This window comes from Rhea pennata, chromosome 4, assembly GCF_028389875.1.
Source record: "Rhea pennata isolate bPtePen1 chromosome 4, bPtePen1.pri, whole genome shotgun sequence".
Classification (NCBI taxonomy): Eukaryota; Metazoa; Chordata; class Aves; order Rheiformes; family Rheidae; genus Rhea; species Rhea pennata.
This window is the reverse complement of record NC_084666.1, coordinates 63725324-63746610: the sequence shown is the minus strand read 5'-3', so window position 1 is coordinate 63746610 and position 21287 is coordinate 63725324. Positions and strand designations below refer to the sequence as shown.

General features: G+C 35.1%; 1 protein-coding gene across 1 annotated transcript in view; it reads right to left on the bottom strand.

The window, feature by feature from the left end:
* Positions 1-21287, bottom strand: part of COL25A1 (collagen type XXV alpha 1 chain) — a 286790-nt gene that overhangs the window by 99767 nt on the left and 165736 nt on the right. Inside the window, exon 5 of the mRNA XM_062574954.1 lies at positions 169-186. Within this exon, the coding sequence (XP_062430938.1) occupies positions 169-186 (18 nt within the window). The remainder of the gene's footprint in view (positions 1-168; positions 187-21287) is intronic.

The following is a 21287-nucleotide window of genomic DNA, read 5'->3' as shown; positions in this document are numbered from 1 at the left end:
TTTTGGGAGATACTTGGCTTACTGAATTATGCAATGGTTACTGGTTTCTAACGTCTTACAGCAGGATCAAAAGAACCCCATCAAAATAATTTGTAAATTATCTGAGTTGCATGGACTGTTTATTTAGCCTCAACTTTTGTAGTAAAAATAAGATGAGTTAGCACTTACTTGTGGACCAGGTTGACCCTGAAAAATAAAATAAAAAAAAAAAGATGAGGTTACAGAAAGTTATGGCCAGGATTAATTAATTAAACGGTGGCAAATAGTTATAGCATTCTACAATAAGGAGATAACAATCCCGTAATTATAATGAAGTCAGATCCTAGACTCTCAACTCTATAATCAATTTGAATTAAAAATGATTAACTTCATTTTAATTAACCGAGGTTAAAAAAATTGACAATAACACATTGTTGAGCTTGTATTGGAGAAATTTAGTATGTTAAATACACATAGCAATACAATTTAGAAAAAAAAAAGGAAAGGCCTAATTTAACCATTCTCAGGTTTGAAAGAATTCACAGAAATTGAGCTGACATAGAAGTACATATTGGGTACTCTTCCCTCTATTGTGGCTCACCCTTATGGTTCAAGGAGATGCTGATTACTGCCTATTAAATGAACAAAGCCTGAAAACTGGAGAAAAACACTGCTGAGGACAATATACAGTCTTTTTGCCACTGTTGCAAGGAACACCATTTTAAATTAGTATGAACCAGTATTTAAATCTGTAACCAGCAAGACACGAACCCTGGCCTGCCCAAGAGGTGACTTTGGAACACACTGATCCATTTCTTCTCTTCTTTTGATTATAAAAAAAAAAAAAACTAACACCACCACCCTTGGGCCCATTCTGGCCAAATGGAGAGGTCTCCATTGCAAACCAAGGAGCTGTATTAACCTCATGTTGCTCCTCATGTTGCTGCAAGCCATTTCAGAGCGGACTTCCTATCCCTAACGTCCCTAGTCTAGGGAAGGTACTGAAGGCCATGAGCAATTCTAGTCCTTTTGTTAAAAAATATTTGCATGAAGTAGAAATCTATTATAAAACAGTAATGTAGCTGTAACTATGCACTACAACCTCACAATCAGCTCACACTGTAAGACAGAGACAAATATTTGTAAATATTTATGTGTGTCTCTTTATAAAGATAAATATTTACATTTTTAAGGCTAGCTTCACTTCCAGTGTTTTGTGGCACTTCAATAATATTTCAGTTTAACAGAGATAACATTTTCTTTGGTTAAAAGAAACTGAGCATGAAGACTTCCTATAAGTCATGTAAAACCTGTTCACTTTGCATAGAAGATATTGCTAGATAGAGCTGAAAACGTTATATAGCCTCCAAGCAACCTGACCAGCTCTGAACTAATTGTTTCTATCTGCAGTTTTAAAGAGAATTTAAAAATTAAGCATTTCAACTGAGAATAACTATTTTAAAGAAAAGCAGCTGAAGAATTTTACTTTTTGCTAACAAGTTTTTTGTGTTAAATTAAAAAAGCAAAGCATACCTTTAATTTACATGCAAGTTTTAAAAAAACTTTTTTGAAAACATAAATATTAGAAATAACATTACAGAGGAATCACAATATAAACACATAATTATTATGGCTATCCAGTCCTTATGCTGAAAGAAGTCCAAAATGTTCCTTATTATGGCTGCAGTTTTGTATTAGTTCCTTAAACAGTATTGTGCTGTGCAGTTTTTCAGATCAAGAAAATAAGATAAAATAAAAAGAAGTTTTCTAGTTTCAATATAAAATAACGCTTCCTGAATTGGTTAGTTATATGAACTTATATACCAGACTGGGTTAAAAATGATAACTAGGACAACTCAACACTCAGCTTTTACTTCAATCTATTCATTACAGCAGGTTTTAAGGCATTATATGCTACTCCTGCTTCTAAAATCATTGGGAATTGCTTATTGATAGAGTATTGAGTAATCTGTATAATAAATAAATACATATAAATGAATTAAATTGACACTTACACATGCAAATCTTTGTATACAAACTCACATTATGTTTGTCTCATATCATATCTAAAGTCACAATACATTTCAATCAACTCATGAAAGACTTTTACAAGGTATATAAAAATGTAAATACAATTCTGAAATTACCAAAATGTTGAAACAAGATGTTGACTTAAAGCAATAAAACACATAAACAAAAAAATCCTTTTAAACAAAAATATTTGAATGCTGACTTCCTAATTAACTCTAACTTAGATGTACAGGCTACTGAGTGTCTACATGACACATGCTGTGTATAACATAACAGATGTTCACATATAACTTAAATATACACCAAATTAAAAGTCAAGGATCAAGTTCCCATGAAAGTGTTTTCTACTCTTGATCTCAGTGGCACTGCCAGTCTGTCTTTCTGTTATTGTGCATTACTCTTTTATCATTCCTACAATAAGAACACAGGAGAGCTGGAAACTGAATTTTTATAGGATGCTTGTTTTTCATGGTGACATAGAACTCTGAGATAATAGGGAATATAAGAGTTGTATTACTGTTCACACATACAAGTTGCCAATCTTGCAATTATCTACCATTTAACTGTAAATGCAAATTCAAAAGTACCTATAGCAAGGTTTTTTGATCCTCTTGGCTATGAGCTCCTTAAACAGAGAAGGAACTTTGCATTAGGGAAAATAATTATTTTCTGATTTTCAATCACCCTCAGTCCTTCAGTATTTCTCTATACCCTAGATAGTCCTTGTCCTATTAACTAGCAACTACAGTTAAACTTTTCTCTCACAGAGATGTTCCACTAATCAGAAGTGGTAACAATCAGAGGATGCAGCAACCACTGTATTCTGCAACTAGTCAGTTCTGCTTACACAGGTACAAGCAGAAAGAGGCAATTGATCTTTTTCCTTGTAAGGGGTTGCTGTCATTCGTGTTGCAATGGGCAGAACAATTCAACGTGCAGGAAATAAAAAAGTGGCAGTTCATTTCACCTTCTCTCATGCTCTGTTTTGTGCAAGGGTAAAGAATAAACAGTTCTATATCAGGTATTTTTGCTTTCATTAAAATAAAAAAACTCTAACATGAATATAATCTAATATTGTAACTCTTTTGAGGAAGTTCAGACTCAGTGAAAATGCTTGTATTCCAAGAGGGTTCCAGGACTGCTGAAATCACTACAGCTCAATATTACTTAAATTATTCTTCATGTTTGTTACATACATTAAAGGTTTTACCTGCAAATATTTCTCTTCATTTTAAATAAAAATCAGGCTGAAAATACTCTTCAAGGCTAAACAAGTTAGTATAACTAATTTTAAAATATTGATGAATATCCCTTTACTTAAAATGTACTGTAAAACCGAGGCATTGGTTGCCTCCTGGAAGGGGACAATTTTAACAGAAGGATTGAAATTGTGCTCTAGAATTCAATGCAGTTATAGTGGATTTCTATTGATATAGGTCAGAGTACAGTCTGACCCTACATATTTTTGTAAAAGAGTAACTTATGTAACTTCTAACTTAGAGGATTAAAATATTGTCAGCACTTAGTGAAAGACCTTGTAAAGCTTCATATTAACTGAATCTCAATGACTGTCAAATTAATTTTGCTCTAATCAATAGTCTAAAAGTGTTTTTTGTTTGCTCTGTAGAATTAGCCTGGATTTTAAAAATCCTTCTGAGTTCCCACTGCTTTTCAGTACCACCAACAGGGATTGTTCCGAGTACAGGATCAAATAAGAATTAATCCTCTTGTTCTCCCACAGACGTAGGGCCTCTGCAATTCTAACAGGAACAGAAAGTCATCTTAGCAATAGAGTAAGTAAACAGAAACCAGGAATGCACAAAAATATATCACCCAGTCTTAAACATGTCAGCATCTGAAATGATTAGTGCTTTGTTTTGTCTGAGTTTGTGGTAGAAAGCCTCGGAAAGAAATGAGTAACAGGCAAGGCGATACTGGAAAGCAATCTGCCATCCTCACATGAAGCCCTGAAATGAACATGGAGACCTCTCTGGATGGTATGTATTTCATATTCCTCAGCTTGGTTGAGAAATTTTAACACATCTTCACTTGCTGTTTTTAGTCTGTTTCATTTACTGTCTTGTACTTATCAGGAGACTGCTGCCCTCTCCAAGCATTTACAACTCACTCCCAACACCAATAACCAAGCAGCTGTATCCTAGTGGCCGCTGCTTTGACTGCCCGTATCATTGCTCACACATTTGATCATTCATTTCTCTACTAATTGTTGCCTTTATTTTTTTTTAACATGCATTATTTCAACAGTATATCTGCATAATATTTCAGCACAATGTTTCGGCAGAATCTCCAGAACACTTTTCCTTTCTATTTTCCTATTTCTGACTTAATACATAATTTTGTAGGAGAAAAAGGCATCAAGTTTGACAGTCTATTCTAACTATTTTCATCAAAGATCTTATATGGTTGATAATAAATCCCTTTCCTGCATTTTAACCTAATGTAAACTGCTGATATGCAAGTGATACTGAAAGGAGAGCATAAAGATATAAGATGAACGCAGGTCCAGCACTGATGTCAACAGGTAAACTATCAATCTGCTAGATAAGGTGATTAAAGAAAAAGAAGTATTGATTGGAAGCTACAAACATTGCAGAAAGGTTAGTTAGCAGTAGAAAGAGTCCTTGGGAGCAAAGGAGGAAATCTGATGAAAATGGAAGCTAAACCCTGAAAGTTAAAAAGTTGAGCTTGCAAAGAGAATGAGGCTTGTGACAAACAGAAGGACAGGAAAGAAAGATGTATTCAGGGCATCAAAGGCAAGAAGGCTCTCTCCTGGAAAAGGAGAAAGAGGGAATGAAAATAATAACATGAAAACGTGAAGAAACTGGACTTTTATACGTTTGAATGATTTTAATCTTTAAAGAACTTGGAAAATAAAATTTCCAGGATCATATTTTCAAGTTATCTTTATAAATACAAATACATATAAATACACACATATCTATGTATAGTGTTTCACTTACAGAAGCTCATAATGGAGAAACTTTGTTAGTAACTCAACACAATGTATTCTATAAAATTAAGGTTTATTTCTAACTTAATCGAAATAGCATCTCCCTAGAGAATATCTGGGATAGCATATAAATGCATTTAAGAATAAAATATGGGGCTGTTCAGATATAATCAGCCAAAGAAAGAAAAGGCAGAAAAACAAAAATGCAAAAAGGAACAACCTATGGAAAAAGAGAAAACAGCAAGAGCCACAGATATATTGTCAGAAAGAATATTTTGCTAAGGATTGGAAAGCACCACTAAGCTACCCTTGTGGAAAGCTCTCTGGAAAGAGCACCTGAACGGGAACATCCATCCTCCAGTCTATCTTTACAGATAGAAAATGATAAGGAAATAAGGATATCACTCATCTCCATTTCCATGGATGAACACATAAAACTGAAGCTGCTCTTTGGCGCTCTGTCTTAAGTCTACATTACTGAGGTTGAAATAAGGTATGTTGAAGTAAGCAAACCTGTGATTAATGTATGCTTCAGCATGAGCAATTCAAAAGGGAAAGAGGAAATATGTGCATGACCTGAATAACACTCGTTTTGAATAAATCACCTACCAGCTTTCCATCCATACCAATCGGGCCCTAGGATAATCAAAAGCCAAAACAAAATGAAACCGTTAAATCAGAGGAACAGTGACATTGAGGAAAACATACAGACTTGTGGAATACTGCACACTTTAGAAGATGGTTTACTCTACGTCAGCTTTTAAATGCAATACGTTAAAGATATTTTGAGAATGAAGGCACAAAGAAGGAACAAAAGAAGCAACCTTAAGTCAGTAGTAATAAAAAACAGTATCATGGGAAGCCAGGCAGTAACTGGTGTTTAACAAAAGAAGGGTTCAATGTGCAATGAAGGAATTGTTAGTTTGGCACATTACAGTGGTACAACATAACCAAATATATGAAATAATGCATCTGGTTCACTTTCTTTAAACAACCGGGAAAATATAAAATGCAGCCTATTTATGGAATGCTTTCATTGTAATCATAGCTTCCAGAGCAAACACTTTCAACATCTCATAACTAATTAATACTTAAATTAACATTATAACAATGATGATTAATAAAAAACATCAGATAATGCAGTTAAATGAGATACTAAAGATTTCCACATATACTTTGGCCAAGACAAAGTCTCATGTCTTATACTGCCTTCCCCCCCCCCCCGGGAATTACACTCTTGTGATACTTTGCAAGTTACTTACTTCCTTCAGTATCTGAAGTTTGACTGCAGCTACATGGATGCAAATTCTAGAAAGGATTTAATGTGGCTGCACTCAGTTGCAACTCAGTAGCTGATTTTATATTAGGTGTATATTTAGGTGACCAAATGAGGGAGGAAGCGGCTTGAGGAAGTTGTATTACTTTTAAATTTGATGTTTAATTGCCATGTCTTCTGACAAGTGAACAAAGTGAAGTTACCTTTCACTGATGACAGGATAAGAATAAGCACAGAAGTTGTTTCATTCCAGTCCTGTGTTTGACTGAAGCTGTGAGCTTTTAGGTATTTTTTGCCCCATGCAGAAGGAATGGTTATATTTGCTGGACTTTTTTTTTTTTTTTTTTTTTTTTTTTGGAATACTGGCACTGTACTATGCTTCCCCTCTAAAGATGGACAGGCGTTCCTTCAAGACTGAGTTTTCTAAACATACGGTTCCTTAGGACTGATTGCTCACACTGTCTAATTTGCATCGCTATTGCCAAGAAGACAGAAGATAGCATGTTTTCTGGTTTTACTTTGCCTTAGCTGCCTTTTGCCCCCCTTTCTCAGCATCAATTCAGCTTGTGAGAAAAATTCAATGTGCAACTCCGTAATAGTTTAGTCCAACTCAGGCCCACAGGTGCTCTACCAACCTCTTCACCCAGGACTGTCTGTCCCTACCTTCTGTCACTAATACTAACAACAACTGGCACTAATACTCACATGAATGAACCAGCTCAAGTGGTTAATCAGAAATTAATACAAACATTGTAAGAAAAAGTGATGCAATATCAACCTAGTGAGCTCCCTTGCTATACATCCTCTTCCAACCTACAGTGCACACTCTGGTGGAAACTCCAGACAAACTTTGAATAAAACAGGACATCAGCAAGAAATACATTTTGTAAAACTCATAATTTCTGGTCCATTATCACTAAGAATCCTGTGCATTAACTTACTTGCAAGTTCCAATAATAAGTTGCTATGCCTAGGCAGCCCTATAGGAATAAATCCCCCTTTTCCTCTCTTTCTTTCCACCTCCTACTGAGGTTTTTTGTCACATCATGGAGTGGATGACATGCTGCAAGTGTAAAGCATGTTAGCAGTATCTTGGTTCTATTACTAAGACCCCTATCTTAGTCATGTGCTGCTATCCTGGGAAAGTTTATGACTGCTCAGAAGATCTACAAGATCTTTCAATGTTCTCTCTGAATCAGTTCTTCACTGATATTGAATAAAGAAAAAAAAAACCTTATGACACGTATTAAGAGGACGGTCTCTATTATCAAGTTTTCTCAGTGTCTCTTGATTCCACACTTGCAGCACACACATAAGCACTTACTAATTTTCTCACAGTTAAGGCAAATCTGCAAATTACGAGCTTTCACAGACTGTTCTACCACTGTAGTAGAAGATACTTAACTGATAATATTTACACATGCAGTCTGCTGCAGGTGCAAAAATGAAGGCTGAGCTGAACCCTAGCTACGAATATGTTTACTTCTAGCAAGCAGATTGCACTGGAAGTCTCACAGAATGCTCAAAGACATTATCATTAGTTTTGAAAGAAAGAATCCAAAAGATTTCCAAATGAAAGTCTGTCTTTGGTTCAAACTAAATTATTTGTCTCCAGGGTTGCACACTACATAGTTTAAAACACTTCCTGTTCTATTTTCTAAAAAATTACTACTGCAGATTAGCATGTCATTTTAGATAACAAGCATTTCAGCTTCTATAGGACAATCCCTCTAAAATATTTTTTTTTAAAAAACTAAACATGACTAAATAGATCATGAAATAAAAGGGAATGAGATTTGTATAGCAGACAAATACACCAAAAATTATTTGTTCACTTACTATATATACTACAGAAGCTACTGAAAATGTGTTTCCTCCAGACTACACATTTTCTTCCTAGGCTTCCACTACACTCTTAAAAATTTATGCTATTACTAGTTACTCATATACTATATTATTTAGACTGCTCTCCAAGACACTCAAAGGCAAAGATGTTTCTTCTATATATGGGTTATTCTGGAGGTAAATATTTGAGAATGCTTAGAGCTACTTACTGAAATTGAAAAAGTAAGCAGTGTCAGAAAACTTTAGTGTTTATGTCAAAAAGAATCAGTTTTATTACTTTAAGCAGCTTTATTACAATATACTTATTTCAGGAATTTCTGAGTGAAAATTGAAGTTAAGAAAAGATAGACTTGATATTGCACATTCAAATTTATTACATGATGAAAAAAGTCTTCCAAGGGAAGGAAAAGGAGGAAGATTTGGATTAGCATCTTCTTTTAACTTCTCTACTAATCCCTCAGTGATTCTTTTCATTTAAGGAATACGCATCAGAAGACTGCATTCTGAAACCACAAGATACACACTGAACAGAAAATAGACATTATTTCTTCTTTATAAACAATAGCTCTTAACTTTCATAGATTTTAAAGTTTTGGGTTTTTTTTAACAAAATGGATTGATACATTTTAGCAGTGCATAATTTCAGTAGATTTACACTCATTGGAAGTATTTATATAAATATATTTGTTATAAATACATTTTCTGTGGAAGAATGAGAGATAAAATTTGGACATTGCAAATTATTTAAATTCTAGCTTTCTGTATAAATATCAAACAGGCCAATTATCATCTTCAAATGTATAACTGAGGACTCATATTTTCCTATTTTATATGAAGTTGAGCATTTTGGGAAAAAATGTATTTCCCAATATGGACAGTGGCTGTCTCAAATATTCTGCATACACAAATCAATATAGAAACACCTTCATCAATGAGAAATTTACATGAACACAGAAAATGGAACAGAGCCCTGGTAACACCATTCCAGACTGCGCTCCACTTTACTTGAACTTTCTTCATAGTAAGTGGCAGAGGTTACTTCTACATTTCTGATTCCATGGTTGTTCCCACAACTAAAGACAGAGCTAGTGAGACGTAACAAAGTCTCATAGGTGAAGCTGGGCAGCATTTAAGCAATTTCTGATCTCAAATCACATTCCACTGATTTAAAGGTGAGTTTTCATGTTAACTTTGGTAAGACCATGATTTGACACTCAGCTGTCCAAAAATCACATTTCAAGGTATCCTCCAGTAAATGTAAAAAAATCTTTTAGATCACACATTCGGCACAATTTTAAACTACTACACTACCACTACAACTTTAAATTAGAGCATCACAGTAGCATTTTGGAACTCAAACTCTTACCTTGATTAAATTGTGTGACTAAATTATTCCATTTTCCTAAATAATCTTCAGTAAAGTAGATTGTTAAACTGTTACTTGCAGCTGTATGAAATCGCTTACATAAACACAAATGTAATAGGAGGTATCGAAGATTCAGAAGAAAGCAAGAATTTATCTTTAGAGCAGCTGTGCATGGTGCATGCCAGTTACTGTCAGAGCAACTTAAAAACGCCTAAGCCAAAAAAGTCAGCACCAAATAGCAGGTTTGCAAATCATTTCCAGTAAATTCAAGTAAGCTGAAAGATGACACACTTTTCATATCATCTACATAAGTTCAAGATTGATAGAGGTTAAAAAAAAAAAAAAAAAAAAACACTATTACCAGATTCCCTCATCATGATACCATTAAAAATGATGAATCTCCACTTCCCTCTTTTTTTCCCCCCATTTGGTTTAGCAAGGCCGACTTTAACTAGATACTATAATGTGATTTCCTAGAAAGTCTAATGAGATTTCTCTTTAGTGAGATTTTTTTTTTTTTTAGAGTTACATGGGCAATAAGTAAGAGGAGCTCCTTAACTAGCTGAATTTCTCCTACTGATGAAACATTATTGGTTCTTTTTCAATGACTCTAACTGATTGCTTTCAAGTGTAGTGGGAGTGAACAGCTCAGATAAAAACTCACTTACTCCAGGTGTCAGAGAAAGAGTGTTTTAAATCAACCTTTAGCAACTCTCTCTGGCCAACAATCAGGACATTACCGATAGATCTAAATAGTCCAGATCATTTAGGCTGGAGCAAACTGTACTGCGAAAAGAAAACAATAAAAAAAAAATCTATTCAAAAACAAACACACACACACACACCAACAAGGATGAATAAAAGGACTACAACGCTATCCCACAGAAGTCCATTACAAAATTTCCTGAATTCTTCCCTCAAGCACTGTGTATTAGCTATTTTTTGAGACATAAAAGTCAGCTAGGCAGATCATCACTTGGAGACTGCAAAGTAAGTATATTATTTAGAATTATTTAGAGTTCTAAACTGAGATTTTAAAAAAGACAAAAAAGCAGCACTATTTTGCTGCCCGATTTTGTTATCAGCAACTTACGGGTCTCATCCTAACTACTAGACCCTCTATCTCATTCAGACTTCAAAAATGGTATCTTGCTCCTCCTGTACCCTTTCAAATACTGATGCAAAGCTAATCATTCAAGATTTGAATTACTCAGCCCTTATAAAGCACACTTTGTTTTTATTTCAATGGGAAAATCAACATTCAGTAAAGAAATACACTCTTAAATCCTTAATAGCCTAATCCTGTATTTCTAGTCATCTCTCGTTTGGTCACAATCTTCGTATCTGCCCATCAAAAATACTTGTACTATTGCCTTTTTCACACCAATAAGGGACAAAAAGCTTCCTCTGGAAGCGTAAGAGAGACTCAGAAGCAAGTCCAAGAACAGTCCTAGTAGAATTGAGAGAAGTGCAGCAGTGTAATGAAGGCCCCAGGCTATACCTCTATCACCTAGAAAAGCCACACTGTACCTAGACTAGACACCACACACTGAGACTCCAGTTCATGAGCATAAAGGCAGTAAGAAGTTTTTCCAATTTTTACTCCAAATTATCTGTCAAGTATAGTGCTTTTGGTGTAGAGAAATAATCAAGCCTATCCATGTAAAGCAGTAAGCTGCCAAGCAGAACTGGCAGGTCTCTTATGCATATTTTGCTGTTCTTGTTCCAGTAAATACTTACATTTTTCCATGCTTGTTAGTTTGTTTCATCTTTGAATTTCAAGAAACAAAAGGACAAGTGATCTGAAGGAATAAATTTCATATAGTGTCGCTAACATCCAGATTAGGATAAATTAGACAGTAGAAACCATCAGTAATGGGAAAAGATGGAACGTGAAGGACAATTCTAAAGACTCTAGAATAAACCTATAAGAACTCCAAAACTCTTCCTTGGAGGAACATCACTCTAGATTACCAGACTCCTATTCAGGAGACCTACATACAGTCTGAATACTCTAATAGCTCCTTCACAATTATAAATTGGGCTGGTTATATCTAAAAATAAGCAAGTTGGAGAAATAAAAAAATTGCTCAGAGTTTGGCTATTCATATAGTAGCTAAACTACAATAAAAGCACCGTATATGGTAGCAATAAGGGAACAAAAAGAGTTCTGTGCAAGAACAGCTTTCCAAAAGCACGTTTCACAGATGAAAATTAATTACCAAGATACTTCTTATTTGTATAGTTTTTGCAGGAAATCCAGCAGGCAGTTTCTTGTGGGGCAGATACATATTTCAGTATCCCTGTGACTGTTCTTCCTGAAGAAATATGTATATAAAAATATATGGCAAAAGAACTGAACAAATCTAAGTTTTAACGAACTCTTCTAAAAAGACCTTACGCAGACATCCTTCTATTTATGATGGCCAAGACTACATACACCACAAATACATAGGAGAAAAAGTCCAAATATGACTGTGTATCCAAAATTGTCAAGCACCTTTGTTGATTTCATACCTTAGATGAGAAAAAAGATTATTTCCAGACTTTCTCTTTGTAGCCAATGAATCTCATCAATATTAGCAACATTTGTATGGTCATGGCTGTATGACATAAATTACCACCAATGGAAACACTGTTGATTCCAGTAAGAGTCAAAGGAGCACAGTAACTCCTCACTAAAGTCATAGCAGAGTCATGTAAACAATACTTTGTTTTGTTTTACACTGATTATTTAACACTAACATTGTTTGGGCTAAAGCTCCATACATGAAATACCTAAATAATATTCAGCTACTTCTATATGGCAAAGAGAAAATTGTAAAATGAACTTGCCTAATCTTGGCAAATCATGCACGGTACAGTGAGTTGACAATCAGTACATTGCAATTGCCTGTTAAATAATGACCTGCATTGAAATTGTGATCTTGAAGTGCTTACTCCATACACTTCACTCGTAAAAACACTCTTGTGAAGGGCTGCAAAACTACTTGTTTCCATTAAGATACTTCATTGTGCTACTGAACTCCAGTAAAACTTGACAGGTACTTAAACACCATTAAGATATGTGCCGACCAGAGGGAAATCTCCTACCCTCTACCTAAAAGTTCTCATTTCTCTTGAAGAAACTGAAACTCCTGTATCCATAAATAGAAAGCACATGGCCAATTCATCAGTGCCAATGCCACTCTGTGAATATATTTGATGTGGTTGGTGCCAGGCTGATGAGAAAACAATAAACTGTGAAAAATGTCACTTCTCAAAAATTAGCTGGCTGGAATTCAGCAAGAGATAGATTGCTGAAACAGCTGTGGCATAATGACTTTGATAAATTAGGTTTTTTTTCTCCTGGAGTAATTCTGAGGAACCCCTCTGTTTCCCCAAACCATCATGGAAGTGAACCCACTTGCTGACACAAGCCATACAAATCCTTGCTTTATAAGAAGAATGTATTGAGGTCCATTAAGAAAAAAAAATATATATATATATGTATATATAGTCTTCTGTTAAGTAACACAATCCCAACAAGAACTAACCTGTAGAAGAAAATTTCTAATCTTCCCTCAGTGAAAGGATAAGCCTTGTAAAATAATCAAAGAGAGTAAGTACATAAATGGATTTTTGCTCCATCAGGATACTATGAATCTGACCATCATGTTCCTTCCTGCCTACAAAGCCACACATTTTGAATGGGGTTTCAATGAATTAAAATATAGCTACAGCTGCCAGGAGCAGCAAAGGAGATCTATCAGAGTGGATACAACTCCACAAAAAGAGAATAGAACAATTACAGCTAAAGGCTTTTAAAAGAGAACAAAACAAAAAGTCGAGGTATTGGTTTATTTGTAAACAAACATAAAAAATGAACCTCTTCCCTCTGACTAGCACGTGTTTTGAAGAAAGCTTTATTTGAACAATTCTAAGATAACTCAAATATCAATGTTCACATTCAGTCCTACTGCACAAATGCAGCATTTCTATTTGGGATACAATATATGAAAAATTGTGAAGATGCACTGTTTTAAAATTTAAACTCCAAAGCAGGTGCTTTCAGCTACACCGTATGCGCCCAGATATTGGAATATAAAATTCTACAGACGCAAGCCCACTGAGATGCTCGTGTCATGTACCTACCAGACTTAAAAGACTCAAGTATATGTGCAGCTCATTTAAATAAACTTATACCATTTCAAACATACCATAGCCTTTGTCATCCCTTAAAATTTGGTCATGCTGCATACACCTCTGCCCCCTCCAAAATGAACATGAAATCAATGCAATCTCTGCATAGCATAAAGCATTAAGAAAAGCTACGTGGAACATTTTCAAAAATTCATCTAATTCCAAGAAATAAAGTTGAACTCAGGGATGCATTACAATATTTTTTATTCTTTCCTCTTGAAGTGTTTCCCCATATAGTTTTTAGTGATGCATCATCTGTTCTATTTCTCCCATTTAACAAAAAAGTGGGATGTACCAAGGAAATAATTCAAAAGATTATTTCTAGTCCTTAAAGACAATTTTTCATTAAAATCTTACAATGATCATCACTGAAAGTTTCCAGAAGGAACACTTACTAATGTGCCAATGGAAACAAAAATAGGCATTTAATGGTAAGGATTATAAATCAGACAAAGTGTTCAGACAGGCACACAACATCTTTTTTTGCAAGGCTGTACTTTTACTAGTTAAATTAGCCTAACTAGGGAGCTAAATTCAGCCTCATTTATTGCCTTATTATGCCACTAACCTCAGACAGTCCTAATGGCCTTTCCCACCAGAGTGCGAGCAATTCAGTTTAAATCCAAAGTGTAACACTTGGAAGGTCATGACTAGGTTGAAAGTAACAGATATTTGGTGCATGTTGACCCATTCAAAAGAGGTTGGCGGACGAGGCAGAGGAGCAAGAGGAGAAACTGAGTTCTTTAGAATAAGCTCAAATATAATGCATGCCTCAAAGGTGACAGTTACTAGTGTCTGGAAAGAAGGTAATGTTTGAGTGGGATAATCTTTCTAGTGGTGCCAGACTTTTTACGAGAGATTATTAGGAAAACTTAAGAACTTTCTATCTTTCAATACATCACTCAAGGGCATGTATCAAATGTGTTAAAAGGGGAGGGGGGAATGCTCAGCATTATATTTTAAAAAAAAAGGGGGGAAAAAAAAAAGATGTGATATCAGGAGAAGCAGAAGTTTGAAAGAGAGTACAGCTGCAACATCATGTTGGCAGCCAAAACATTTGAGGGACCAAGAAACCATACTATTGGGAAGGAAACAGAAATGAAGAAGAAGGAGGGAAAGGAGAAAAAAATCACTCTCGAATGAGCTATGGTGCAGTCAGGCAATGAAGGGGAAAGCCTGGAGCCAAACAGTCACCAGCGAGATGGAGTGTCTAAAGGAATATTTGGTTTGCTCACAACACACTGGAAGAGGCTACTGAGAGGATGCTGGAAGAATCTTCCCATTTTGATTTAGGGAATCAGCAGCAATACTTCTTCAAACTATTTCCACAGTTTTCTCCTTTGTAGGGGGAAGGATATTCAGACTCAACTTCCAGACTCCTTCTCCTGGTGATTTCTTTTGCTTTCATAGAAAACCCAATTTATATTTTTTTGAAATTCATATATAAAGTAGAATATTATTTTTCTGGCATTAGAGAACAAGAGCTCACCTCTACAAAATCTTCCTACCGAATTGGTGCCTTTTTTCACCTCAAGTTATTTAGAAATAGCTATTGAGTTCCTCTAAACTTTCATCTCTGCTTTTTGCAGCTTGCCTATCTGGAACCAGAAATACAGAAATTTTTCTACTTTTATTCTGAAATCTCCTTTTAACTTGAAATGACACCACTGTCTCAGTGGTCAGTTAGAAGAAAGTGTTTCCTTTTTCCTCAACAGCTGCTGCTCAGACAGAACCAAACCTTATCAACCAATAAAACATTTAACCAAGAAAACAAAACTACCTACAATATATAACGTGATTAAAAAGCTCACCCCCCCAAAAAAAAAATACAAAAAGCCTGTAATTCTAAGTATTTTATAACTACCTTTTTGAGACATATTCCAACAAATCATACACTCTTCTTCCCTCTTTTCTAATCTTGCAACTTGAGTTCAAGTCCACAAGAGGTGAACAGGTGTATCCAAAGACAGAATATAGTTCAGTGCAACAGCTTTTAAAATTCTACAGCATTTCTCAGTCTCGTTAATCCATTTATTTTTATAACCTCTAAATTATAAACTGTCTAGATCCACACAAAAAATCATCCAAATAAAATGATTTCAGGACTTTTTCTGACATTACTGGATTTCAAGTTTATAAAAGGGTTCTTGCAGAAGCTGATGACAGCATGAAGAACAAAATCTGTTTCTTTGGATCCCCATCTAGGGAGAAACAATTTGAATGTGATGGCAAAACCAGATTACACTTCACATACCTTACGGGCAGAAACTTAAAATGAGAGATCTTCTATCATATGCAGAATGGAAAAAAAAAAAAATCAGGATAATTGATCCACGCAGCTGGAAGAAAAAATGTTGAGGTCATTTCCTATATAGGGATATACTGAAGAATGGTTAATCAGTTAGACTACCTGAAAGAAAACCACAAGTCTCACTCAGGAGGAGTTTTCCTATTAAAAAAAAAAAAAAAAAAAGCACTTGCACACTGATGGGGAATGTAAACGCTAGGTCATGTACAACGGAACTTACTGAACCGCTATAAATTACTCCTGGTGCTTGTGGAGCATTCTAATCCATTCTCTCAACCTTTACCATCACTTATGGAAATCTGCACCACGGTTAATAAAGTTCTCTGAAACGAACTGCAAGTAGCAGACTAAAATCATTCCAATTGCTAGAAGACACAAGAACACATTATGAGTATCTGAGACCATTGAACAAAAATAATTTGAATGTAAAACATGAATTCCAGCACAGGGATATAATTTCTACTTCACAAAAATCTATGTACTGATAAATAAAGCACTTCCTTAGTACCTGCAATTTCTCTCTCTCTCTCTCTTTTTTTTTTTTTTTTTTTTTTTTTGCATAGGTCCAAATTTCACTTTACCCTCCCACAGCAAATAGTGCTTATTTGGGGGACTGTTTGAGTTCGCACCATTCAGTGTGAACAAGAGTTGAAGAATCTATCCTTACTACAGTTTATCTTAGTTACAATTGACCTGGTAAAATGAGGAACAGTTACATATGAGAGCTGTGACATGTATAAATTTCCAAATTTTTCCTGGATTTACTTTGCTTGTTAAGATCTCTACACTCAACAAACATGAGTACGCAGTAGTTAATCTAGGTAAGAATATTATGTAACAGCAACAAACTGATTTTTAAGTTAAAAACTTAATATTCCTTTCAACTGATGAGTGTTCATGTGCATGATTGTTTTTCATCATGCTCCCTTTGTAAGGCAAAGAAGCAAAAGGCTAAATTCTGCTCAGTTACACTGGGAATAGCTACTGTGAAGTTGCACTGAACAAACCATTAGCTCAGTGATTTTCTGTTAGATTACCAGTACAATACTGTGCAGCTCTCAGTACTAGCAAATAATACTAAATGTTAATTGTTTTACCGTAAGCCAAAAGGAAAAAAAAAAAACTCAACCTTTTGAGAGAATGATTTATGATCTGCATCCTATACAGTCACGGAAAAACCTCCAATTAACATTCCACACTGCTTTTATAAATCTTTCCTACTAGAGAAACATGTTTGCTTTCAGAAATAAAACTGCTTTAACTAATCTTGATTTTGATATGCATGTGTGCAGCTGAGAACTCATTCCTCCATAAAAGAAACTAACAGCAGTTCACACTATACCCTAGTACTTCTCTTGATGAAGAGTGATGAGGGAAGCAAAATGCACATTAAATGTATCCTTGCCAAAAGATCCCCAGAAATGGGGAAAAGGGAATTTAAGGTTTTGTCCTACCAACTGAACTTCTACATTAAAAAAGAAACAAAAAAATCAAAGGTCAGTGAACCTCACTAGCATGATAAATGCAAGCCCAAATTAGTTTTGATGTTCTTACTGGATGATGCTACGCAGTGTTTGGCCCATTAAAGCATTTGAGAGAACCAATGAGCCAACGCGGTGAATCCAGGGTGCCATTACTGGAGCACAGCTTCTTGGTTCTCAGCATGGAGCAAGTTTCTCACTCTGCTTTACAAGAACCACCAGTTCAGGTGCTTGTCTGCTCCAGATGTTCCTTTTCCTATATCATAAATGGAAACCAAACCCTAAGTGCAGAGGGAAGTGGGTGTTTGGAAATCACAGAACACAAGAACCTGTAGGAAAAGCGCTGTATCAAGCCCTTTAGGAACAATATTCTTCAGTGAATTTTATACTCCTTGGCCTTATGCTATGATTAACAGCACACTTAAACCCCCACATATGCATATTCAACTGGGAGCTGTGTGAGTAGCAGTTTTTACATATCCTTCAGCTGTATTACAGATCCACCATTAAAAAAAATTACATATCACATTTACAATTCTCCTTCATAACAAACGAATTGATGATTTATAACCTCTTACATGTGGGTTTGGGATTTCCCTCCCCATCTGTGATAGATAGAAACAGTAATTAAAGATAGGACTTCTGTTGTAAGTGATTTAACGTTTTTTCTTTCAATTTTTCAAAGTTTCTTTTAAGAGACAGGATAGTTCAGGAAAATTAGGAGAGGCATTTTAACTATCACTGGTTACCCATTGTATATCTGCATGCAGTGGTCACTAAAATATTTTGAGAAATGAGGCCCAGAATTATAATTCCTATCTATGTTGGCCAAAACATTTGGAATACATTTTGTTCAAGGATTGTTCATTTCATATATAAAGCTATTTTCCATTATGCTGTTGAATTGCATCATGTGTTCTGAGGAAGTCATTAGGAAGTTTGCTCTAAGCACGATGCCCAGGAAAAGGTGAGTATAAATGATCTTAGGTGTAGTTCAAGCATTAGTCATATCTGCCAAAGCATGGATGTGAAAATCTTAACTACGGCCTTCTCCACATCACCTGCACTAGCTGCCAAACTGAAATCAGTTGAGTGGACTGGGGAGACTAGACATTTATCTATACTGTCAAATAGATCATAAACCAGTTTATTTAATTCCCTTCTTCAGCTATGAATACTTAATTATGAAAGAGGAAAGGCTAATTCTTTAGAGATTTTTGGAAAAAATTAGCTACAACTGTTCTATCTATCTGCCATCAAATATAACACTGTATTTATCTGTTAAATGTATGGTGTTATATTATTTTGAGCTAACAATCAACCATGAATCTAATCTCAATTACACTGATTTACACTAGCCCATAGTATTCTAGTGTTATTATGCTCAGTTATTGACATCTAATTCCCCAAAATCAGCTATTACAAAAAGTGCCACGCAGAGATGTTGATTTATCACTTCTCCTTCATGAATCTGAGATAAGAACTGTTAATTTAAAGGGGCTTGGGAATCCAACACATGGTAACAATTGTCTGCATTAGAAACAATACACTGAAGTACTTATTACCATTTTGTTTGATTATTCTACTAATTTTTTGCAGCTTTATTTGTAGTTGCATGTAGAAACTGGAATGAAATAACCTAAAATATTTAATTAGTTTAAATCAAAATGTACTATGTCGGGGGCATTTATTGCTGCACAAATCATTTTCTAAAGTCACTATGTGAAGCTTCTACCCTAGCTCATTTTAGAAACTTTTATCATAATTGCAAATGGGGATAAAGGGTAGAAATTTCTTCTTGTTTTTATGCTGCTGGCTTTTGCAGATGAGTCAGTTTTCACTTCAGTATCACATCACATATATGGAATAGCTCGGGACACTTTGAGCATCCTCAAGGGAGCTGGAGGAAAAAAATACTGCCTTCTCTTTTATTTATGCACTCAGCATTACATGGACGTAACAGATGAAAAGATTCAACCAATGGTTCATTCATAACAGCAACTATAATAAGCTAATAAACATATTCTGATGCGTAGCTGAAATTATCATCTGTGACAAAATTAATAACAACTGAAAGCTTATAAGGTCTCAACTTTTTGAAGTCAATTTTTATGAGGCATCTGAAATCACTGAAAAAAAGCAGCATACGAAGAAATTAAACTAATTGTATTATGTACTTATTCATAGATTTGAAGGTTATAGAAACATTATCACTATTAATGTGACCTGCTTCGTTACAAAAGCTACAGTTACTATTCACACAGTCATGTAAATTTAAAGACTCTCCCAAATGCTACAAGAAAATTTGGAAGTTTACTCATTGTTATTGTGTCCTCAATAGCAGGTGGGTTTTTTTTGTGTCCTCAGTAGCAGGGTTTTTTTTTGTTTTTCTTTTTTTGTTTTTTTTACTACTACTACTAGATTCTTATAGCCTTCCTCTGTTTCTCACAGAACAAGAATACTATCCAGTTAACTTGTTTAACAGCCTTTTATGCCTATTTAAATTGAAGAATATATTTGGGAACACTATAAATGTCGCTGCTCCTGAAAATTCCCAATCCACTGGGTTACAACCATTAGCAAGAGTTTGAAGGTGTCAAAAGTTCTCTCTAAATACACAAGCCAATACAACCTGCAACTATAGTCTCTTAACATATACTATGGGATGCCAGTAACTACAAGGAGGAAAGGTGTAATCCACTTTTTTCGAGAGTGGTAATCCTAGAAACTAAGTAACCCTTACCTACCTGAATACTAACTGTGCAAGAATATAATTTTGAGACTGCAGCTTTAAAACTGTGATTTGGACCATACCTGTGGTTCAATATCAAGGAAAAGCACTTTAATAAATGAACCCACCTCTGTTTGACCACTTTTCAAGGCTCACATCATGTAACACACGTGTGGCTTGAGAAAATCATACTGATACCCTAGAAGGCACTTAAAGTCATCAATTCCAATAGCTACAGATGCTGTTGGGTGCTGTACTTGTCACATGTATCCACACAAAGGTTTTCTACAGCTGTAGAAAGATGTTTTTCTCTACACCTTAGGGCAGAGTTGAATATTTTATTTTTCCTACCCTTATTCCTATAGTTGTCGGCCTGACTGCAATATAAAAAAAAAAAAAAAAAAAAAAAACTCTTGCGGTAAGCTTCTCTAGCAGGACTGTGGCACTTACAAACAGTGTACAAGAAAGTCTACAGACAACATTTGAAGTATCAGTACTACATTCCTTCTAGGTCAAAGTATGTTCTTGGAATATTCACTCTAATGAATGACTTGTCTCCAGTATTTTGATGAGCTGTGGCAGGTGAATTTGGAGTTCTGACTTGTTGCAGAAAACGTATTAATGAAAAGTTCTGGAGATGCAGAAAACTCCAGAAATTAGTGAAAAGTGTTCATGTGAAAGAAGAAAAATAGTCCTGTGGATTTCATTTATACTCATCTTGAGTTGTCACTATTTTTCTGATGAAATTAGAGCATTGGCATCAGCTGGCAACCTTTATGAACAATGAGCAAGGAGTACTTGGTTAAGAATAAAGAAATCAGCAAATTAGAAACCTTCTGAGATGGACAACTGATAAACTATCTTTCTGAAGAGGAGGAAGATTCCTTCCACTCCTTGAGAACAAGCAAGAAGTTTGAGGCAGATGGGGCAACTGAAAACCACACGTCTCCCAAGACTATCACCTCTGTCAAGAGTAAAAAGGAGGATAAATTATATAGAACTAAGAAAACTTACACCAAATCACTGAGTGCAAAGAAGCTCTTAAGATCTCAGATGCTTAGAATTTTCTGTATATTTTGAAAGACTTTTTTTAATAATCAAAATAGTTATCAAATAC